We start from the raw sequence: 24,829 nt of genomic DNA, 5'->3' as shown, positions 1-24,829 counted from the left end.
CACACTTCCTGATGCTTCGGTATAACACGATTATAGCATTAACATAAACTATAAAGTCATCATTTGAAAAGTACTTCAATTCAGTTCTCATGGAAACACAAAACCCTAAAACCTAACGTCCAATAGTGGAGCTCCAGAGACCTGGACTCATGGGGCTCTGCAGCCAGGTGCACTTGCAAGAAGTCGTGGCACAAACTCATTTAACAAATGGATTAATAATTCAGTGATTCAGAGGAAGCAAATGATTAAATGTGTGTAAAATAAAAACAGATCCGTGATTCCAGGTTGGTACATTCATGACGTCGTGTTTATTTAGTAAAAGCAGCCGAGCGCTTCACATCGACCCGCTTCATAGCTTAGACGATCGTAGACACGTGAAGGTCCGACAGTCTTACTGAGATACGGTGGAGAACTTAGATTTTACCCACAATTCCCTCCGCCGCTGTGCGCCCACTGAATATGACGTCGTTAACAGAAACGCCATCGTACGAAGCTCCGGCCAGCGTGAGAGGAAGAGCGTGATCGCTGATATACCTCCTCATCGTCTCTGCACAGAAATCACAAGAGTTTTATTACTGCGGTGCTGTTTAAGTCATCATATACACCATTCTACACAATTATTAATGTTATATATCTAAATATATACACAAATGAGCCAAAACATGACTGATCGACCACACAGATATATAGAACACAAAGCTAGTTCTTATAAACAGGTTCATATAAACTGGTTCTTATAAATCTGTTGATGCATGCTCAATAATCCAGGTAGACAAATCCACAAAGTTGAATCAGTTCATCTGGACACAAGTTTGTTGTAGAGATACGTTTCGTCACTCAATCCGAATGACTTCTTTTGGTTCTTATAAACTGGTTCTAATAAGCTGGTTCCTATAAACCGATTCTAATAAACTGGTTCTTATAAGCTGGTTCTTATAAACCGATTCTAATAAGCTGGTTCTTATAAACAGGTTCATATAAACTGGTTAGTAAAAGCTGGTTCTCATAAACTGGTTCCTATAAACTGGTTAGTAAAAGCTGGTTCTCATAAACTGGTTCCTATAAACTGGTTCCTATAAGCTGGTTCTTATAAACTGGTTCCTATAAACTGGTTCCTATAAGCTGTTCCTATAAACTGGTTCATATAAACTGGTTCTTATAAACCGGTTCTTATTAGCTGGTTCTTAGAAGTTGGTTCTTAAAGACTATCAGCTGGCTCTTATAAGCTGGTTCTAATAAACTGGTTATTTTAAGCTGGTTGTTATAAACTGATAGATTTTTCTTACCCAGTCGTTTCCAGTGTCCCAGGTGATACTGTGGAATACAGTTCTAAACAAAACACAAAATATTTTATAAATCAACTCTGTTTTAGCAGCAACTTTATGGCCAAAAGTATGTGGACACGTGACCTTCAGCTTATTGGACAGAAAGGACATGAAAGTGGAAAGAAAACAACAAAAAATGAAGCAGAAATGGAGGTTAGGACCCCTAGTGGTCAGCAGAGGAACTCATTTGAGACTGAGACTCATTTGAATTACATATATAATAAAAAAATATCATATAAATCAGCGGTATTGAAAGCGGCTGTGTCCCAAATCTCACTCTACACACTACACCACACTACACCACAGACACTCACCTGTAATACAGCAGCTTTACTCCATACAGGTGAGGCTGTGATACCCAGGTGTGACCTCAGAGCCTTGACCGCTCGATCCATCAGAACCGTATCCTTCACCTCAGCTGGAAGTCCGAAGGTCTCCTCGAACCATGCACCTCCCATCATCACCTACACACACACACACACACACACACACGATTATAATACATATAAAATGCACGTGTCTGAAATCACTCACATTTAAATGTTCTTAATTTAATAGCTTATATAATTTTGAAAGAACCTATACCCACACCGGGAGAACATACCAAACTCCTCATCCTCTAATTAATAGTACAGTACTTAAAACACTGAGCTACCACTGCAACACTCACTTTCTTAACTGCTTATCCAATTAGGGACACAGGGGGGTGCTGGAGCCTTTCCCAGCTTTTCAATGGGTGCAAGACACACAGTAACACCCTGGACAGGGCGCCAGTCCATCACAGGGCAGACACACACACACACACACACACACACACACCCATTCACCTATAGGGCAATTCAGTGTCTCCAGTTAACCTGACTGCATGTTTTTGGACTGTGGGAGGAAACCGGAGCACCCGGAGGAATCCCACACAGACACGGGGAGAACATGCAAACTCCACACAGAAAGGACCCGGACCGCTCCACCTGGGGATTGAACCCAGTGCTACCCAACGAGCCACCGTGCCGGCCCCACTGCAACACGCAACAGGGAATTATTTCAGGGGTACGAGGGAGACACCTTAAAAAATCTGAGCGTCATTTTGTCTTGCTGGTAGAAAATAATGGGACGTGACTTTTCTCTTTAAATTAGACGCTTCTGTGTGTGATCGTGTGAGAGAACAGAGTAAGAACAGAGCGGTGAACACGACCCTCTTACATTTATCATGGTTCAGGATCAGGAGGGGTGAATAATTTAGGGATTTTGCACCGTTGGCTGAGCTGCAGGCTATTTTTGACCTGAGTTCTTAATGGAGAAGTTGCGTAAGAGTTTTTTTATCTGGTAATAATGGAGTGGGATGGAGGGAGTAAAGAGGAGCTGAATGATCTGGAGTGTGTAATTGTTTACAGTGTGTGAGTTCCAGCTCGATCAGATCAGGATTAGGTGTTGCACCGTGCGCCTTCATTATAAACACAAATCCTGTTCTAATACACAGATAAACTTTATATTATTATTCATAACACACCAGTCAGCATTCAAGGAGCCTCCAGGTAGCCCAACAAGCTCAGATATCATTACTGGAGTTGTAATTTGGACCAAGGAAACTAAATTCATAAAGCTTTATTTAATATATCATGCTGAGTTCGCATTAAGAGACAGTTTGGAACCCGGGAGTTAGTAATGCAACCCAAACCAGATGATCTGCCAATCTGTGAACTTGTTTGGCCTGAAGGCTGAGCTGTTGTTATTCCTAGAGATTTGAGTCTCACACGGTCAGTATAACATGATGGTGCTCAGGCCGGCACCAGTCACCAGTAAGAGGATTTTAGGATTTAATCCCCTGAATGTTGGTGCCGGCTGTCGGGTGTCTCCTGCTCTCCTATTGGCTGTTTCTCATCGCTGGGTGGTAACTAGTATAAAGCACTATGACGGGCGTGTGGTGGATCTACTCCCCCACCGAGTGGAGACTCGTGAACCTTCTGTAAATGAGGCGGTGACTGGAAAATCAGGCTGAAAACTGTGTAGTGTGTGTTAGGTTATAGTTAGAAACGGCGTCAGAACCTTTAATTCTTCTGTGTGTGTGTGTGTGTGTGTGTGTGTGTGTGTGGGTTTATAAGTGTAGGTGTGTGTGTGTATATTTTTGTTTGTGAGAAATCGATTTCTTTTATAAGAGTTTATATAACACAGGAAACAAGTGTGTGTGTGTGTGTGTGTGTGTGTGTGTGTGTGTGTGTGTGCTTACTGTGAGTCTGGTTGTAAGGTCTCCTCTCCGGTTGTGTTGTGGATATGCTAATGAGTCGTACACCACTCCTAAAATTCCTCTGTCCTCCGAAGAGGGCACCAAGTGTCCAAATCCCTACACACACACACACACACACACACACCTTTTTAAAACATATTACAGAACAATAAAGGCATTTGATCCTCTTCCTGATGCAACCCTACTATTTATCTGGGCTTGGAACCTGCACTAAGGGTGCACTGATCTGTGCCCCCTCTCCCTAATGGCTAGGTTCACATAACACCCTCTCTGTGAGCCCAGCCCATGATTCGAACCCCCGGATCTAAGGCAGTGCTGTTACCAGCAGCGTGACTCTCATTGTTAAGCCACCCCAGCTCACAAAATAAAAGCTAAAACATGGAAAACATTCTAAAACGCTCCCCCAACACCGCCTAGTCTTGAGATCAAGTCTCTACCAGCCTGGATGGGCACTGATGGGAGGGACACCCATTGGTTGAGGTTTGATGTACTTGCTGCTGCAACAGTGACACCTGCTGCCTGGTGGAGGGGTTGGCACAAGCAGCAGAAGAATACAGAGAGAGAAGTGTGAGAATGCAACCGGCGGCTAGTGGGTGTTGTTTGGCAAGCAGAGGACACCAGGAGGCACAGGGGCATTGAGTATGTCCAAACTTGGCACAACGCAAATAGGGAAAATTAGCCACATTAACATATGATTTGGTTATTAAATGAGAACAGAACATACAGGATGTTAAAATGTATGATTAATCTCTAAATGAACAGAGGTTTAGTGGTCATAAATGATGGGACATGGTGAGTGAGATAATGGGTGTGATGGTGAGTGTGATGGTGAGTGTGATGGTGATACTGACCATCACAGGTAACACAGATCCTTCGAACTCCAGGTTCACCATCCCAACACTCGCTGTACCAACCTTACACAGCTGTTCTGATAAAATATGGGCAGCAGGGGGCAGTAACGAGGCCAGCACTACACACACACACACACACACACACACACACACACACACACACAATATCATTTTACGCACTGTACTATAAGACCTGTACGTACTGTGTGTGTGTGTGTGTGTGTGTGTGTGTGTGTGTGTTTACCTGATGCAGGTAGAGCAGAAATCACATGATCAGCTCTTAACGTGACCTCGTCCTCTAATTTAATCTGTCGAAAAAGAGTCCAGAAAAAATTAAAGCACACCTGATTCATCCATCAACGTTAAAAATTAAGAAAATGTGATAATAAACATCCCCAGGTTAACTACAGGTTTATCCTGGTCAGGGTTGCAGTGGGCGTGGTTTCTTTAGAATCACTGGGCACAACGCAGTTACACACCCCGGACAGGACCCCCCCACCACCAAAGAGCTAAGCGCCCTCACCTCCCAGCCTCCTGCAGTGTGGTTCAGGCTCCTGACGGGGGCGCTCTGATGAATCTCCACACGTTCTCTACCCTTCAGCGTTTCCGCCAGGGCGTCGGGCAGGGTCTGCATCCCTCGTTTCAGAGACCACTGGCTCCACGATTCTCTCTTTGCCCTCTGTGCCAGGGCGGAGGTGCCCACTGTGCCCGACTTCTCTAAACACAACACACAATAATACACCGGTTTAGATCTTTCGCACAAGTTTGTGTACCCCAGAGTCCACGTTATATAAATACATATAAATATATTGATATAGTCGTGATGATGAACGTTACCTGTTCCCATGAGCATGCCCAGTACGATGGAGCCCCACTGCTGTTCGGCTCTGTACAGCGGCGGGAAACAGGACCGGACGCTCAACCGCTTACTGTCGCCCGCAAACACGCCCCGACATAACGAATCCACAGCTATATCTGCTAACTACACACACACACACACACACACACACACACACACACACACACACACACACACACACACACACACACACACACACACACACACACACACACACACACAGTAATGAGATGTAATGCTTTATTTTAGTTCTCATTTTCATTATTGAGTCATCCTGGTCAGTGTCACGGCGGGTCCGGTTCCACTGGAAACACTGGGTACAAGGCAGGAACACCCATCGCAGGGAATCAATCCCCAATCCCCCCCCCCCCCCCCCCCCCCCCAAACGCAGCCAGTCATGTCTGTGTAGATGCCCAACCGAGATTTAAACCCGGGTCTCAGAGCCGAGCGCCACTACAGAGCACCCAGCTGGTTTCTGCCGCCCAGTACTGATCTGTTACTGGTTTAAGCTGGGCTGTGCTGGTTTAATCCTGAATTATAAGGGTACGTTACAAAGTCAAGCCGAAAGCCCCATAAAGACTTGATCTTAAACTGGGAGGAGTGATTGCTCCTCACCTCAGGGCTGAGCCTCCTGGAGAAGAAGGAGTGAATAGACTCGTCCTCGTGCTTCCTCCTCCTCACCAGCACCTCCTTCATCACGCTCGGCATGATGGGACGGGAGAACGGAGGAACCGTCCGCACCGCTCCGCTGAAAAACCATAACACAGAAGCAAAATCAATCACCAAACCCGTAACAGCGCTTCCAGGTGAGACGTGGGCGTGAACCACGCGGTGCGGCGAGAGACGGTACCTGAGACCGGAGGGCATCTTATGTAACTGACCCCTCACGTACAGGAAGCGGTTCCTCGACGCCACGTGGTCGGCCGGAACCGGCAGGATCTCGCTTTCTAATCCCAGATCAGACACCTGAGCAAGAGGAAAAACATTCACAGTTTAAAAGTTTCATGCACCAACAGTTTCATCCTGGTCAGGGCCGCAGTGGGTCCAGTTTCCCCGGAATCACTGGGCACAACCTAGTAATGAAATCACTAACAGTACCATGTTTAAGGAATTCCTCCCCACTGCTCCGGCCGGTCGAACCCCCCTGGGTCCGTGCTCGAACACAGCCCCATCCTCCCTCTGAGTGGAGCTGACCCACCCTCCGAACCTGGAGCTGGCCTCCAACAGCACCACCTACACCAACAGCACAACAGATGATTTATTCATTTATTTACAGTAATTACACACGGCAGGAAAACGAGCCTGTCTAACGACGTTTACCTTGGAGACCTGTGAACTCTGGCTGAGGTAAAAAGCTGCAGAGAGACCCCCGACCCCCCCTCCGAGAACCGCCACACACTTCATACTGCATTCACACACACCTGTAAACACACACACACATTCTTTAGACTTTAGATGAGCTGTAAGTATAAATACTGCTTTATCCAGGTCAGGGTCGCAGAGGGTACAGGAACCTCAGCCTCACACCCTGGATAGATCGCTAATCTAATGCCACCCTCAGACGTACAGTTACCAATCATGTCAGTGTATGCAGATGCCCGACCGGACGATAGCACCGCTGGAGATTCAAACCCTGGATTCGAACCCAGCAGCAGTGGGCAGGCGTAATTTACCCCTGTGCTACCCTCCTGATCTCATTACGTTTGGTTTGACCTGAATTGGAGGAGTTAAACTGACACTGACTGTAAAAGTGCTTCAGTGTTTCTTATTAAATCTCCTTCAGTGCAAATACTCACGTTACACTTACAGACTTCAGGCCTTTAAACTCTCTACATCCATCAATATAAATAACATAAAGCACTACGTTCTGGGTGAATCTGCTCTAAACATTTAGTTCATAAAAGTGAAATAAACCAATAAAAGAAGAAATGAAAAATAAATCATCTCACCGCTGTGTGGAATTAAAAGTGCTGATGTGACTCGTTTTTGTCTTTACTGCAGAGAAACGATGAAGAATCCTGAAAATAAACGTGTAAGAAAAAACTGAGCGCTCTGTGTGTGTGTGTGTGTGTGTGTGTGTGTGTGTGTGTGTGTGTGTGTGTGTGTGTGTGTGTCAGGGTGGGACTGCGTGATAAGAAAACAGCTTTGTGTTTATCAGGATGAAACATGAGTACAAACTGAAAACAGAAGAAACTACAATAAAGTGAATAAAGATTGTACTGAGTGGTAATGTAAAGAATTGTTTTATTACATTTAATTACATATTTATATTCATATTTAACTCATGAATTATTTTAATAATTCATAATTGGTTTTCTTTTGGCTTCTCCTGTATTTAGGCATTGCCACGGTGAATCATTCTGGTCCGTAAACCTGATCTAGCAGCTTCCTGACACAACCCTGCTTACTTTATCCAGGCCTGGGACCTGCACTGAGAGTGCACTGACCTGCCCACAGAACAGCAGAGATTTAAATTATGAATCGATTATTGATGCTAATTATTTTATTGGAATAACACAGTTTATTTATATTACAAGAAACTCACTGATCTGATAAAAGCGGATTATATTTGTTTATATTACAGGTTTGTTGCTGGATTTGTGGATTTAAGTGACCAGAAGAGTTTCGACCCAAATGCTTTGTGCCACCTGAAGGAGGGACAGTTGGTGTGGGATGGTGATGATAGTTTGGATGAGGGAGGAGAAATCTGGTGCTATACTTTAGGGAAGGACCTTTCCTGTACCAGACATGTCACAAAGCAAACTCAGTATATCTGTGCTGCACAGGACCTTAATTTCAAACCAATCGCACAGTAAATGAATTGGAACACCGACTGTGAGTTGTTTTCTTACTTAAATTTAGGACTCTACTTCATAAAACCGTTGAATCCCTGCAGTCATGTTTCCAAAATCTGTTGGAAAAAATAATAAAAGCCAATAGTGTCCAGAAACTTTTGGTTATACCCTGCATGTGGGATGTAGAAACCACAAAATAGTAAACAGTTACATCCAAGACTGTTGATAATAAACATGTTAATAATAATCATGAGTGAGAAGGTGATGTTTTAATGTTTCGATCGAACATTTCTGAATGTACACGGTACTCGGTAAAAACGTTTTTATAAAAATTCACACAGTAACAACATTTAACATCTCGATTATTCATATTAATTGATCGGAAATGCAAGTTTGTACCTGATTTACATTCTGCACTTTTGCACAGCAATGGATCTGTCACACCAGTAGGACAGCGGTTGTATTCTAAATCGCACAGATATAAGTATAAAGTGCACTAGAAACATGGAAACAGTCATTAATATCTACACTACATAGTGCGCTTATGTAGTGGTTATGGAGTTATTTAGTATTTCCCTAACAAGTCCGAGAGCTTCTTCTCCTTCTTAATAGTAAGCATTGTAGAGGTATGTGTATTTTAGCGCCTCCTGTTGGTCTGAAATACGCATTACGCTGTAATTACCAGATATGAATACATTAATTCACGCATGCAATTTCATTAACTGATTTACCCTGGTCGGGGTCGGAGTGGATACCTGGCGCAAGACAGAAACACCCACCTCGCAAAGCTTCAGTCCATCACGGGGCACATTTTCCACTCGCTCATATTAAGAGCTGCCAATTTACCTACTGCGGTGAGGTGAAATTTAGGTACCAAAAGGAAATCAATGTTGGCATGGGAGAACATACCAAACAAAGATCGAACCGAAGTATTAGCTGTGCGGCACTTACACTGCCTGTTGATCTTTTGTATCACTCCAGTTTGGAAAGTAGTGTTGCTCTAAGTGTGCATTATTAATTTCAACCAGCAGAGGGCAGCAAAGGACGCGTAATTAATTTTATAACATGCAAACTGTGTGTGTGTGTGTGTGTGTGTGTGTGTGTGTGTGAGTGCGTGTGTGTGTGTGTTCAAGAGAGGCTAATTAAGCATGCTAATGTAATCACTTGGTCTGGAGCTTGTGTGTTCAGAGGTATTTAAACACACACGGATTCATATAAAATTAAAATAAAATAATCGTATTATAATGAAGTATCCGGTGCCCCTTTTCCACTGCTCGGTTCAGTACGTTTTTAAATCTGTAATCCCACATTGGCCCAAACTGTACCTAAATACGGTTATCCTTCTTGACTAGTGACCAAGGCACCACAGCTTCACAAATATAAGGATTAAGGTATGAGGCTAGTATTCAGAACATTGCTGGTTCAAGCCCAACCATTGGTAGGTTGTGGCTGCTGAGCCCTTAAACAAGGCCCTTAACTCTCCATCGCTTGGATTGTATTTATACACAATTGTAGGCTCCTTTGGATAAAAGATTTACTGCTAAATGGTGTAAACATAAAAGCAAAGATCTCTGTCTCGGCTCTGCAGCATCAGCAGGTGTTTCCATGGTTACAGCATCTCTAGTGTGTTGCATATACATGAGAGATATCACACCCATAAATGCATTAAGGGAACTGATGCAGAGAAAATGAAGAGGAATAGAAAAGGAAAAAAGGGGAGAAAAGGAAAGGAAATATGAATAGACGAAAGGAAAAACAAACAGAAGGAAAAAATTGATAAAGACGTCAACAGGGAATAGACTGGAATTAAAAATTAAGCAACAGAGAAAGCAAGAGCAGCAAGAAAGAGAAAAAAGTATGAAAACAAAACAAAAACCACAAAAATAAAAGACTGATGTGGAATTCTCGTCCCCTAAGAGCCGGAGATGTGGAGCAGGAACCCAGACTGAGACTCGGTGGTTCATGTTAAAAAGATTTTATTTCAACAAGTGTGTGGATTTTTTTCCCCAAAAAAGTACAAAATAAAAACAAGTACATCAAAGGATTAGAAATCACAGCAATAAAACGAGGACACACACACACTGCTGTTTTTTCTTGATATCAATCCAAGCATCAATATTATTCTCATTAATTCATTAATTATATATTTATTCACACTCACTGAATTAGTCAGACATTAAACATCAAAATCCTCTCAGTAGCTTTTTTATACTTTCTATCACAACAGTTTATACTTGAAACCCCATAATATCGATTCTTTAAATTCTTTTTTACAAAACACACTGACGCATGCCAGAGATCAGGTAGTCAGGAAGGGGGTGTGTGTGTGTGTGTGTGTGTGTGTGTGTGTGTGTGTGTGTGTGTGTGTGTGCGTGTGTGTGTGTGATGGGCAACTTGTTTAGGTTTTTTTTCTAAACCCCTCTTATAAGTGAATCGATTCAAATTTGATTCGTTTTTTAACCGCAATTTCACTTAAATGAAACGAGTCGACTCTCAAATGATTCGAACGTGGATTCAAACGACTCTTCAGGACGAACTGAGTGAACCGAGTGATTTGTAATCGGTTCCTTTTTATTCATCCTCTGAAATAATGGTGTGAATTGTTTTGTTATATGCAATCATTCCTTTAAGTGAATCATGTGAACCGATTCGTGTGTAGATAAGCCCAAAAAAATGAATTTGCAAAACACTTTGTTCAACTGAACCGCTTTTTGATAGTGATTCAAATGAATCAAGTGAATTGAGTGTTTCAGGAGTGAATTAATTGCTGTTTGTATCTAAATATTTGACTTTATTTTATGACCCTTTAACTTTACCATTTAAAGGGAACTTAGGGCCATAGATTGTGGATATAACATTTTTTAGTTTGTGTTCTCTCAGAGGAACCGGGGCTGATTTGAGTTCCTACATCAAGATAAACAGATTTATACCAATATGGACATTTAAAAAATGTGTTTTTATGGTTGCATATGTATTTATCTGTATGAATCTAATTGTGTTTACAGTGATAAATTGATTCATATACTGGTAACGCTAGCCTTGGTCCCACACTGTAGATCATAAACAATGTCAGTTTAATTGTAAGAGACCTCGGACCCCCTCTTTAATACAGTTTTTAATTTAAGGGGGCGGAGTTTGCTCTGCTGAACGTCACTGATTGGTCAAACACAAGCTCTGTAGCTCACCCGGCAAGAACGATCCGTTAGCTAATGAGCTACGATTAAAGCTCGAGGCTCGGTGTGATAAAAAACGCAGGAACATTTCTGCCATGCTTTGGTTTGACACGTGTGGAGCCAGAAATGTGGCGGCAGTGTTCGGTTACACGACTCTAGTGGACGCCATCGGGTTTAAAAGTGTTAATGTTAATCATGGTTAACGTTCTGAATGAATCAATGAATCAAGTTTGAGTCACTTAGACTATAAATTCACAAGAATCAAATCTGAAAAATGAATCGTAAAGCCCATCACGTGTGTGTGTGTGTGTGTGTGTGTGTGTGAGGGAGGAGACAAAAGTGGACAGACTAATAAAGGGACTTCTCAGATACACTCTGATTGGGTGTTAGGGTTATGGGGGCGGAGTTACAGACCCTGTGCAGGTGAAGGTGAACGGGTGTGGTCGATCATGTCTGATCTTCTACATCATGTTGTTCTGCAGCGAGTTCACCTCAGAGGAGTTCTCCTCACCCAGCGGCTTGTGGTTCTCGTGTTTGGGGGTGAGCGAGTTCTGGATGTTCAGAGACTCGTCCTCTTTGGGCGGGGGCGACTTCACCGCGTCCTCCAGTTTATTCTGGGCATTAGGATCGTCCTGAAGGGTAAAAGCCGTAATAAAACCGCTGTTAGCGAGGTTACAGACCAGCTGAGAAGTTTAACTATTGACATCCTGTCCAGAAAACCCTCTAACATGTCATGTCTTTGTAAGGTCTATCAGTATTGTACAGACTCAGATCTGAATCACTACCTCAGAGCTCAGTATAGTTTATCATAAAGACGTAGAGTGAAGACGAAAATATAACCACACTGCTAAGCTCAGTCTGTCCATCCATATGCAGTTATTCATCTGGATTATTTAGAATGACCACTGTGACAGCACCTGCATTTAAACATACACTGTATGGCCAAAAGTATTTGGACACCTGACCATGTCTCAATACTTTTGTCCATACAGTGAAGGTGATTCTAACAACAGGAACATGATAAATGATCATTGTTACTGAACACATTCCAACCTTCACACTTTTTTACCTTCTTACCTGCACCTTCCAACCCGATTCTATTCTCAAATACACAACAGCAGCAATAAAAACGAACATCCAGAGGTTCAGAGTGAATAAAACACGTATAATATAATAAAATGAAGCCAAAAAAGAGCAGCGGGCGTTAGAGAAACCTTTACAAGCAGGATTTTTAAATGTCTCTTAGTAGTGAATCGATTCACATTTGATTCGTTTTGGAAACGCAATTTTACTTAAATGAAACGAATCGACTCTCAAATGATTCAAAATATGTGAACCGATTTATAATCGGATCCTTTTTTATTCATCCTCTGAAAGAATCGTGTGAATATATTTGATATTATTCGATTTGCTGTATGAAATAATGATTATTATTTTAACTGAATCATGTGAACCGATTCGTGCTTGGATAAGCCAGGGAAATTAATTCGCAAAACATTTTGTTCAACTGAACCACTTTGTATTAGTGATTCAAATGAATCGAGTGGATTTGGGTGTTATGATTCACGCTGCGGTTAAAACGAAGCACAAGCAGGAGTGAAATAAACTGCAGGACAGGAGCTGGTTTATTTGAGCTTGATTTAAATAAAGTAAATGTGTGGTAAATTAGGGTTGGATGGGACGGAGGTGTTTAAATCAGTGTACATGCATTCATGCTAACCCCCGTTAGCCATCCAGCCCTCTGAGAAACAGCACACACACACACACACATTTACTTCCATTTACTGCGTTTATTTGATATATTTAAAGCTAATATCATGATAGAAGCTCCTCTGCAGTACTGAGTGATTTCTCTTTGTGGAATAACCATCAATATTAATCACAAGTTCAGTTATTAATCACACTGTTTACAAAAACCTGAAGGAAATGCAAACAAGCATTCAGCTCAACATATTTAGCTTAACCTTACAGAATAGCCTAAAGCAGTGGTCAGAAAGAATAAATAATACATTTTTTGGTTTTATTTACAATCACACTCTGAAAGATGTTTTATTTAGAAAAAACAAATTCTCTTTTAATAACATCTGTCTGTTTTTCTTGATGTGTTTGACACAAACCTATTTCAGTCATGATACCAAAGAATGAAGCCCACAAGCTAAAGCTAAAATGAGCGAAAAAAACAAAGCTCAGGGTTCCCATTATTGGTGAGCAGTATTATTATGCACTTTGTGTTTTTTATTCTGCTCGTGAAATCATTTTATTTTAAATCATCATTCCCCTCGCCCCCGCCGGTCTGAATTTATATCGTATATGAAACCGGTCCGTGGTACAAAATAGGTTGGGAAGCGCAGATCTAAAACACTAGCTCATTACTGTGACGAGTTTGAGCTCGACAGTTCGGATCTTAGTGGCCCCACTGACCTAGCCGGGTGTCCAGCAGACACGATCGGGTGTGTCTCAGGGAGGGAGGATTGGATGGGGTTCTCCTGGTCTGGGTGCTGAAACAAGTGGTGGCGGATTCACATAATGCAGAGAGGAATACGGCTGTATGTGGGAACCCCACACAGGCTGGGGCAGAGCAGGAAACGACTAAACTTAGGAGAAAATGCCAAAAATAAACAGAAGAAACCAGTTTGAGTAAGGTAGCAAGCGTCAGGTGTTGGGCACCAGAACTGGCTAAATCATTTTTAAATCTACTTTGTTTACGACACACATGGTTCCAGTGTTGATCCAGCATCAGCGGGGCTGTAATGAACGCCGTGTCACTGCCAACACTGGGCTACCAGTAACCCACACTGGTAACGTTATGAATGAAGCACCAGTGTTGCTACGGTCAGGTTGGAGTTTACTGAGCCTGGGAAAGGTACCACGGTACACCAGCAAAACCATCAAAATAGAAGAAAAACAGGCCACATACTGGTCAACAAACTGGTCTTCTATCGTAAACATCTCAGGCAGCTTGTTTCAGTCATCACTGCAGTGATTGTCCAGTGAGAAGTGAACTGGCGTCCACGCTCTGACCAAGACGAGGGTTCTGACTCATTTCTACCATTACTGCAATCGATTTTTTTAAAATGGGACCCCCCCTTCACCCAGACTAGTACTAATTAGTTGGAGCTGATCTTTCTCAAGATGCTGCCGCCACTCAAGGGTCGAGGCTGTCCTGCACCCCCTCAGACACAATCACAGCCGCTTCTCGCTTCAGGACGAGGTCTTACAGCAACCCTGACCGGTCAGCAGAGGCCGCACTTACAATGCCACCTCAGAGCCCCCTTCAGTCACTTTTATTTCCCGCACAATGATTGTTTTCTTGGTTAATCTGGTTAATCTAAGCTCTGTAGCATCCTGCTGTGTTTCCACCTCACTCTGTCCCACAATTCAGTACTAATTTTCACACTTTTTAATTCTTTAAATTGTACAGTCGAACCCTGACATGAAACTAAAGTTGTTACACACACATGACCCTTCAGATTTACCCTTGAAGGTGAAGGACCCTAGATGGTTACTTCAGGCAGGACGTGTGAATACGACGGCTTCTCAGCATCAGGATCGTTTCCTCCAGAGAGCTGAAAAATTTTTGTTTATTTCTATTATTTTTTATTTTTTTTAGATCAGTAAAGGTAAAGGTGCTCCAATATTTGGGGAGGTTTGGGGTCATCACTGTATTTTAATACTGGTTTCAATGCACCTTCATCCATTTTCTCCTTGATTGATTCTCGTTTGGCTTTTTTCCTCAGTTTGATTTCATTTTCGTTACCTGCAGTCACCACGACCGGCTTCAAATTTCCAGTCACACATGAGCTACCAGTCTGGACGGGTAACACACATGTTTATCTGATATGAGCTAGTCGGTGCAGCCCAAAAAACCAGCTCAAACTGTAGGGTGGAGCTATGCCATCCATCACTGGTGATCAAACTCTTGATCTTAGCCATGCCAACCAGGGGCACCAACACTTTTGGTCATTCATTCTAAAGAACGTCTGAGTTCAGCAGGTGCATTAAAAGCAGTACAGGAACTGACTAGGGTGTTCGGTAGGGTGCCAGTCTACCACGGGGCATCACAACACCCACACGTTCACTCACAACTGGGGGTTGTTTAAAGCAGGGTTTTACAAATGACCCACATTTTGTCCAGGATTTTTACCGCAACCCGGGCAACACAAACGATCCGTCAAAACAAAACCCAAGATGAAATATACTTCATTAATAAAACGATGGCGATCTGGTCTCACTGTGGTTTACAGAATGTAGCGTAAAGCCTCCACAAGAGGGCGTTCGTGTACAAGTTTATTTTGTGTTTATTTAATTATTATTATTTTTCTCTGTTTTTTGGCTCGCGACCCACCCAAGGGTTTATAGCAAACCATCTACATACGTGTTTTATTAGGTGGAAAGGAGTCAGGGAGCAAACCTATACAGACCCTGAACAAGACCCTCCTCATCCTCATCCTCATGCTCAACCTCCTCACAGACACAGAGGCGAGGTTCAAACCTACATCCCTACAACCCTAAACCTGTGCAGCAACAATAAATCCAATCTAAAATATATCTGCTTCAGTACGGTCAGGGAGACCCTGGGTACGAGGCAGGAAAATATCCTGGACCGGGTGTGCCAGGAGCCTATTAGGAGGGGGGCACTTACTTTTGCTGACTCTGTGTGTGCGTGTGTGCGTGTGTGTGGGCAGATCGCCATCTCTAAACCTTTTAACTCTGGCTGTATTGATCAGTCGGGGGGCGGGGTGTGTGTGTGTGTGGGGGGGGGGGGGGGGGGGGGGGGTGATTTGGCCTGATGGGTATAAAGCATCTCAGTTTCCTGTCCTCAGAGACGCGTCTCCATTCACTGCATTCATTTCATTTCCTCCAGTGCTTTATTACACCAACCGGCTCCCAGAGGATCATGGGAGCTCATAAACATCGATCTCGGACTGTCCGGAGGTCGGAACGTGTTTTACCAGGGGCGCCCGAACTTCCCGAACTTTTCCCAACGTGGAAACACGGCACCCAGGGCCGCCAGAGTACCGTTACTATTTTCTACTTTCAATTTAGCCGAACGGTCTCGGTCTCACCAGTAAACGTTGTTTATGCAAAAATCATCCACCGCTCTGACTTGGCAAACCAAGCGGTGGTTTTACAGCTTTATAAATACAAACAACATCCCCGAAGTTTACTCCGAGGGGCCAAAACTATTTATACTTCAGCTTAGGTCAGCAAACTGAGCTTCCCGTAAATAATAATAATAATCTAGCAAGGGTCTCTGTGCAGTTACGCCCTCTTCTGGCTGATCGATGCCGCTGCACAGAGACAGGGGATAACGGAGACTTTCTGTGCGCGATACAGATCTCTGTATGAGGTGAAAAGAAGCAGTCTCGAAGGGGGCGTGTGTCCCTCACGACCCTCCTCGCTCAGGAATGGAGGTCTGCATTAGTAAAGGTGAAATACAAATCAGGGAATTGGATATGACTAAATTGGAAGGAAAAATGGCAAATATATATACTAGCTCAGGGGAACAGCACAATGAGGACTGATGCTAGTACTATGGGCGTGGCTTTTTAGAGGTGGGGCGAGTCTTACCTCCAAGCCAGGCTCCTCTTTGGTCTCCCAGGTGTATCTGCTCATGGTTTTCTAAAATGTGGGGGGGCAGATTATTACACACCTCATATAACCTGAACTCAGTCAGACAGACAGACAGACAGAGAGAGAGAAAATCAGAACAGAGAGACAGAACAAAAGAACTAAAGAAACTTTCACACTTGGTCTGATTATCTGAGTCAAATTTAGTCATATCCGGTTCCCCAATCGTATTTCTCCTCTACTCCTGACCGAGGAGGGTCGTGACTGACACACGTGTGCAGCACCGACTGTTTCATACGGAGATCCGTATCATGCATGGAGAGTCTCCGTTATTCCCCGTCTCTGTGCAGTACCATCGATCAGCCAGCAGAGAGAGTAATTGCAGCAATTATGAGGAATCTTTACAGCACTCCCACCCTCGGACGAGTCTATCGTTGTCGGTATTGCTGCCCGGTCTGATAATACCAGAGCTGAGATTGGTTGTCAGCTCAGGTGTGCCAGCGCCAATTTAGGGCTCGTTATTATGAGAATCTTGTAACGAGAAGCCACCAGCCAGCGGCGGATTCTTACAGAGAGGCATAGCAGCGATGGAGGGTCACACTACTCTCTCTGTATTCATCCACCACCCGCTCCTCAGACAGACACTAGGAGCTGCTGTTCCAGCTGCAGGGACGTTCAGCGCTCATGCGGGTGGCTCGAGCAACCAGCAGAGCTCATATTTACATTTACATTTTTGCATACATATTTGCTCCCTCCCTCCCTCCCTCCCTCAGACACAGCCAAATGTGTTTGTTCAGCACCCGGCCAGGACAGAAGCACCACCATCGTGCACCCAACAGACACAACCGGCCGGGTCCGAGAGCACAAGGTTGACAGGGTTTCACTGCCGTTGCGCAAATATGACCTCTGCTGGCCGGTCGAGGTGTCTGCACTGGTTAACTCCCTACAGCCACGGCACATTTCCAGATGTGTACTTTCACTACAGGGTCACATCTGGCTTCAGGAGCTGCAGGCTCACGTTCTCCAACCTCGAGGAACCTACAACCTGAGCTCAGCCCCACTCAACAGCTGTGGGATGATAGGCACAAATTCCCATACACAGCTGTACTTCAAAGTGTCGTAAGAAGCTTCCAAGTAACAGAAGAGTGACTGTTGTTGTAGCTAATAACATCCCACAGGACGTCCAAGAAGTTCACGATCAGGCGTCCAAATACTTTTTGTACACAATAGTGTACATGCGGTCCCAAAGACCCGGGTTTGAACCGTGTTTTATTCATAACGATCCTGATACAGAAGGAATAAAAGATCAAGTGTGAACGGGAGCAGAGAGGCTGAGAAGGACAGACGGAGGAACCGAAAGCAGCTCGAACAGCAGCTCTGAGATGACAATGAGACGTTCTGAGGAAACATCAGACACGGTTCTGATCTAATCTCAGCGACGGTGGAAGAAGGTCGGGTAACTGACGCAAATTTAAGGTGGAAGAGCAGAAAACCAGGGTGGAAATTGTTTACTAGCAGCTACAAGAAACAGTTCTGCTAAAAATCCAACGTACACAATCTTCTCCTCGTCCCTCTGATCTGCTCTGATCCGCTACCCCCCACACACACACACACACCATGGCTGCAGATTCCCTCCCTGGCCTGGGAGAGCAGCGGACTATCAAAAAGAGTCGTGCACTGCTATCCTCTCGTGCAGAGACCTCGTTCAGCCAGCAGAGGTCGCAACTGCAGCAGCAATGAGGAACAAGGAAAACCCCTTTGACCGTCTCTCTCTCAGGCACAGCCGATCGTGTCCTTGTGAGCGCCTGACTCTTCTTACCTCAATGTTGTCAGAAAAATAGTAATAGAATTTACATGAACAGGATGTTGTTTGGGACGCAGCAGCTAAACGGAGCCGCTACACAAGCACTCATGATGAGAAACAAAAAACTATAGAAACAAACTTTACACACCTAAACTGCTTCAGCTAATCGACTAGATCTGTGTAACGAGGAGCGTTGTGTACATTTTATCGTCGGCTAAGCTGTTTCTTTACTTCCTTGTTTCTGTTAGTGTCATGTGGTGTTTTGACACCTTTAGCATGTTAGCATGTTGTGTAAAAGAGTAAGTGCTGCAGGAAAAGAAAAATAAAGAGATGATAAGGGTTAGGGTTAGGTTTAGGGTTAGGTTTAGGGTTAGGGGGTAAAACGTTGAGTTCAGGCTACAGAATCAGATCATGGTTATCCCACTAAAGAGAAATGCTGCGCTGTTAGTTGCTCGCTAAGTTAGCGGTTAGCTTTAGTGCTATCCAAGCGTGTTGGCCTAGCGTCCGGCCGCGTTGCACCTCTGGTGTTTATCCTGTTTTGTTTGTTTTTATTTAAACCTCGACCTGTTATGTCGAACCAAAGAGCATTTCAAATCTGTTCCATTACAAACAGGATAAACAAATAAACAAAGATAAAAGAGCCACATAAATAAACACACACACACACACACAAACACACACACACACACACACACACATCCATGCAGCAGCAGCAGCAGTGACTCCTCCAACCTGCAGGAGGCGCAGTGAGCAACACAGCATGCAGTAATGCAGAGAGAGAGAGAGAGGTGCAGGAGGGTGTGTGTGTGTGCATACATGTGTGTGTGTGTGTGTGTGTGTGTGTGTGCATACGTGTATGTGTGTGTGTGCATACATGTGTGTGTGTGTGTGTGTGTGTGTGTGTGTGAGTATGGATACGTGTGTGTGTGTGTGTGTGTGTGAGTATGGATACATGTGTGTGTGTGTGTGTGTGTGTGTGTGTGTGTGAGTATGGATACATGTGTGTGTGTCTGTGATTACAGAGAAGAAGATTTCTTCCTTGGTAACAGTGTTGCTATGGCAGCACTGTCTCCCAGGTAACCATGCAGATGATGATGATGCCTGAAAGCTCTTTGAGCTGAAAAATAAAGTCGCTCTGAGTTTTTTTGTGCTGTTGACCGTTCCTCACCCCCCTCGCTCCACCTCAGAGAGACGCATGCAGAGAGAGAGACGGGCGAGGGATGTGGGGATGGAGAGAGAGAGACAGGGAGAGAGAGACAGGGAGAGAGACAGGAGAAGACGTTACCTGACAGATAATGTTATCATAGTAAGCCAAAGCACGAGCATGAGGAGGCGAGTCGCACAGTTTCCTTACGTTTGGGTTGGAGCCCTCAGCGATGGTGGACAGAGAGAAATTATCGTTGTGCTGCTCCGAGGACGCCCGGTACTTACTGCTGCTCACACACACACACACACACACACACACACACAGAGAGAGAGAGAGAACAGAGAGATGGGCGGATGAGGAGGGATGAAATGGGATGAATAGGGATGACGAGGTGGACAGAAGGGTGCAGGTAGTGCAGATATGAATCAGATTCAGTAAAGAATCGGGAGTGAAAATAAATGATAAACAAAAAAATAAAAACACGTGAAAAACAGTTTATTGTAGTCAATCTGTTTGAAGACCCCACCCACATAGTCCGGTCCTCCCACCCTAGCAGAGACGTGTCTGCTGCAGGCACTGCCAATTATATCCGCTAGATGGCGCCCAGCTGACCGGTGGCAACTATACAGCTGCACCACCTGGGCACCTGGCGTCCAAATATTTTTGACCATATAGAGTATTTTATTCAATAAGAGGAGCAGCAGAAAGAATTGCGCCTCCGTTTGATGCCATAGCAGCCTCAACTCTCCTGGGAAGGCTTAACACAAGATTTTAAAGTATGTCTGTGGGAATTTCTCCCACGCTCTCTGTATCCTCCTGTTCTGACATGTTTTATTTCACTTATCATTTACTCAGAACCATGTACTGACCATCACTGCACTCTCTCTGCCCCCCTCTGCCCCCCTCTGGTATTTATTGTAGTGTTTTATATCTGTACTGTGTGTGTCTGTGTTGCCCCCTGGTCCTGGTCCTGGTTCTGGAGGAACTGGTTCCTTCCGTCTCTTTCATTTCCTCTCTCGTCTCCTCTGGTTCTCGTGATGGGTCGTGATTCGGGTTTTTATATTTTCTCTTTCTGAGCTTGTGCTCCCCTCTCGCCCCTCTCTCCCCTCCCTCCTCTCCCTCCTCTCACTTTTGGGCGACCCCCGTCCCCCTGTCCCCCCTGTGCTGTACAGTATTGTGTATGTGAGGAGTATGTAGGTCAGTCTGCTGTCGCTCGCTGACCTGATTACAGACGGACACACTGACGCCGTTGTGTCGAACGCTCAGGGATCCACCTTCATCATCCTAAACCGCCTCCTCTAACCACCTCATCTAACTAAACTAAACCACCTCATCTAACCAAACTAAACCACCTCATCTAACCAAACTAAACCACCTCATCTAACCAAACTAAATCACCTCATCTAACCAAACTAAACCACCTCATCTAACCAAACTAAACCACCTAATCTAACCAAACTAAACCACCTCCTCTAACCACCTCATCTAACCAAACTAAACCACCTCCTCTAACCGCCTCATCTAACAAAACTAAACCGCCTCATCTAACAAAACTAAACCGCCTCCTCTAACCACCTCATCTAACCAAACTAAACCGCCTCCTCTAACCGCCTCCTCTAACCAAACTAAACCGCCTCCTCTAAAGGCCTCATCTAACCAAACTAAACCACCTCCTCTAACCAAACTAAACCACCTCCTCTAACTGCCTCCTCTAACCAAACTAAACCACCTTCTCTAACCAAACTAAACCACCTCATCTAACCAAACTAAACCGCTTCCTCTAACCAAACTAAACCGCCTCCTCTAACCAAACTAAACCACCTCCTCTAACCACCTCATCTAACCAAACTAAACCGCCTCATCTAACCAAACTAAACCACCTCCTCTAACCGCCTAATCTAACCAAACTAAACCGCCTCATCTAACCAAACTAAACCGCCTCCTCTAACCACCTCATCTAACAAAACTAAACCGCCTCATCTAACAAACTAAACCGCCTCCTCTAACCGCCTCCTCTAACCAAACTAAACCACCTCCTCTAACCAAACTAAACCACCTCCTCTAACTGCCTCCTCTAACCAAACTAAACCACCTTCTCTAACCAAACTAAACCGCCTCATCTAACCAAACTAAACCACCTCCTCTAACCAAACTAAACCACCTCATCTAACCAAACTAAACCGCCTCATCTAACCAAACTAAACCACCTCCTCTAACCGCCTCCTCTAACCAAACTAAACCACCTCCTCTAACCAAACTAAACCACCTCCTCTAACTGCCTCCTCTAACCAAACTAAACCACCTTCTCTAACCAAACTAAACCGCCTCATCTAACCAAACTAAACCACCTCCTCTAACCAAACTAAACCACCTCATCTAACCAAACTAAACCGCCTCATCTAACCAAACTAAACCACCTCCTCTAACCGCCTCCTCTAACCAAACTAAACCACCTCCTCTAACCAAACTAAACCACCTCCTCTAACTGCCTCCTCTAACCAAACTAAACCACCTTCTCTAACCAAACTAAACCGCCTCATCTAACCAAACTAAACCACCTTCTCTAACCAAACTAAACCACCTCATCTAACCAAACTAAACCGCCTCATCTAACCAAACTAAACCACCTCCTCTAACCGCCTCCTCTAACCAAACTAAACCACCTCCTCTAACCAAACTAAACCACCTCCTCTAACTGCCTCCTCTAACCAAACTAAACCACCTTCTCTAACCAAACTAAACCGCCACATCTAACCAAACTAAACCACCTCCTCTAACCACCTCATCTAACCAAACTAAACCGCCTCATCTAACCAAACTAAACCACCTCCTCTAACCAAACTAAACCACCTCCTCTAACCACCTCATCTAACCAAACTAAACCGCCTCATCTAACCAAACTAAACCACCTCCTCTAACCGCCTAATCTAACCAAACTAAACCGCCTCATCTAACCAAACTAAACCACCTCCTCTAACCAAACTAAACCACCTCCTCTAACTGCCTCCTCTAACCAAACTAAACCACCTCCTCTAACCGCCTAATCTAACCAAACTAAACCGCCTCATCTAACCAAACTAAACCACCTCCTCTAACCAAACTAAACCACCTCCTCTAACTGCCTCCTCTAACCAAACTAAACCACCTCCTCTCCTGAGTTCTGTATTTTATATATTATATATATTCTGTATTCTATAATTTATTATTATTGGTTTTTTTTTACTCTCTTTATCTGAATATTCAGATTTTATGTTAGTTCCTGCTTCAATAACAATATTATTAATACTTGTTTATATTTTATTTGTTTATATAAAAAGTTGATTAGACTATATGGCCAAAAGTATTGGGACGCCCCTGTCGCTAACAGGTGTAATAAATGTTCCAGCATGAGCTCTATAAAGACGTGAAGAAAGGCTCCAGCGTCCTGCACAGAGTCCTGAGCTCAGCCCCACTCAACAGCTCTGAGATGAACCGGAACACCGACTGATCGATCAGCACCCACCCTTACAAATGCTGCAAGCTCCTCAGAAGAGCGGCTGTTGTTCAAGCTCTGTTTAAATACTGTTTGCTTTTGAAACGGGACGTCATGTGTCCAAATACTTTTGGCCATGTAGCATATTTACACGTCTGTATGGATTCATACATGTAATCAGGAACAGGATTCCTGTCAGAGGTACATTAACTGACTTTAAAACGTCACCCCCAGCGCTTTGCCCTAGCGCCCCGCCCTGGTGCCCCCTGCAGGCTCACCTGCGCTTGCGCAGCTTGTTGTTCTCGGTTTTGAGGACGTGAAGCTTCTTGGCGAAACAGACGACGATCATGAAGAGCAGCAGCACGGTGAGAGCCGACGATCCCACCGCGATACACATCACCTGGAACTCGGTGATGACCGACTCACAGCGGGAACCTTTGTGCCACATGTAGTCCTGAATGTTACACCTGCACAGAGGAACGAAGGGTTCGTTAATGACATCATCAACTACTTAACTAACGAGGGATTAACGACCGGAGGGGCGTCGTCTGTTATTCTAATCATGAGACGATAGATAACCTCACCAGCGCTGCACCCTCTCACTCCAGTCACATCAAATAAACTAAATAAGAGTGTTTTAATGCATTTCTCTCCAATTTAGTCATATCTGATTCCCACATGGTGTTTCCTCTGTACTGCCTCTGACACACGCCCCTTCCCACACATTTGCAGCACTGACCGCTTCTTTTCACCTGCACCGGGCAGCTTCATACGGAGATCTGTATCACGCACGGAGAGTCACACGCCGATCTCAATTATCCATCGATCAGCCAGCAAAGGGCGTAACTGCAGCAGTGTAGCAGCCAGGTACAAACTTTGACTTAAGGGGGTGCTAAGATACTCCAGTAATCAGAAGTTTGCCAGTTCAAGCCCCATCCTAGTTCCTTAAACTGTTTTCAGTCTTAGTCATAAGAAGCTTTGAGTAAAAGTGTCCGCTAAGCGCTGTAAATGTAACCGGAATCATTCATTCTAATCCTGTAGATCTATTAGAGCATCAGAGGAGAATTAAACACAGGATCACAGATCCACCCGTCAGTAACAGATCCACTCGATTAACCCGCTGGTTTTAGCGTCTGCGCCGGCGTCTGCATTATTCACGCTCATCCTTGGAAGAGGGTAAATTAAAATTCACCACTTTCAGCGTTATCTCTCACAATCTGGGTCACCGTGAGTCTCACAGAGCATCGTTCAGCGGTCAGTGTTCAGCGGTCAGTGTTCATCGTTCAGCGCCGCTTTAAAACCTTCCATCGACGGAGGAACCGTGAATTACAAAGATCCAGAACGTTAAAACTGTTATCATTAGCAGATCAACGTTCAGAAAGAACCTGACCAGCTTTACTGAACCCAGAACAGCTCTTCTACTCGTCCACGAGAGTTTAGAGCAACCAGACGCCAGTCAGGGAGCCACGAACCAGCTGATGGACTCGGACAAATACAAATAAATAAATAAAATCATTAATGAAATGCAGCGTGCTGTTCCTGATCTGTCCACTGATCGGCTGCTGATTGGTGGCTGATCACTGCAGGTAC

The 24,829-nt window shown here is 44.3% G+C and overlaps 2 protein-coding genes across 5 annotated transcripts in view; both read right to left on the bottom strand.

Annotated features, from left to right (window-relative positions):
* Nucleotides 1-289: 289 nt before the first annotated feature.
* On the bottom strand, nucleotides 290-7,428 carry ppox (protoporphyrinogen oxidase). Its single transcript, XM_062986076.1, has 13 exons — nucleotides 7,227-7,428; nucleotides 6,598-6,698; nucleotides 6,376-6,510; nucleotides 6,128-6,243; nucleotides 5,893-6,025; nucleotides 5,256-5,400; nucleotides 4,942-5,135; nucleotides 4,663-4,726; nucleotides 4,419-4,537; nucleotides 3,550-3,663; nucleotides 1,640-1,789; nucleotides 1,287-1,329; nucleotides 290-547 (listed from the first exon to the last, which is right to left on the bottom strand). Exons 2-13 carry the CDS (start codon nucleotides 6,679-6,681, stop codon nucleotides 414-416), a joined length of 1,431 nt encoding a protein of 476 aa, XP_062842146.1. The 5' UTR covers nucleotides 6,682-6,698; nucleotides 7,227-7,428; the 3' UTR covers nucleotides 290-413.
* Nucleotides 7,429-10,031: 2,603 nt separating this feature from the next.
* cspg5a (chondroitin sulfate proteoglycan 5a) overlaps nucleotides 10,032-24,829 on the bottom strand; it is a 32,838-nt gene continuing 18,040 nt past the window's right edge. Inside the window, exons 3-6 of one of the 4 annotated variants that reach the window (XM_062986069.1) lie at nucleotides 23,518-23,706; nucleotides 19,975-20,053; nucleotides 16,817-16,867; nucleotides 10,032-11,877 (exon numbers count right to left, since the gene is read on the bottom strand). In XM_062986069.1, the coding sequence (XP_062842139.1) occupies nucleotides 11,707-11,877; nucleotides 16,817-16,867; nucleotides 19,975-20,053; nucleotides 23,518-23,706 (490 nt within the window). In that variant the 3' untranslated portion in view covers nucleotides 10,032-11,706. The remainder of the gene's footprint in view (nucleotides 11,878-16,816; nucleotides 16,868-19,974; nucleotides 20,054-23,517; nucleotides 23,707-24,829) is intronic. The other 3 variants (XM_062986070.1, XM_062986071.1, XM_062986072.1) reach the window with 3 other exon arrangements.

This window comes from Trichomycterus rosablanca, chromosome 23 (genome assembly GCF_030014385.1).
Source record: "Trichomycterus rosablanca isolate fTriRos1 chromosome 23, fTriRos1.hap1, whole genome shotgun sequence".
NCBI lineage: Eukaryota > Metazoa > Chordata > Actinopteri > Siluriformes > Trichomycteridae > Trichomycterus > Trichomycterus rosablanca.
Note: the sequence above shows the minus strand (reverse complement) of the source record. Positions and strands in the feature narration are given on the sequence as shown.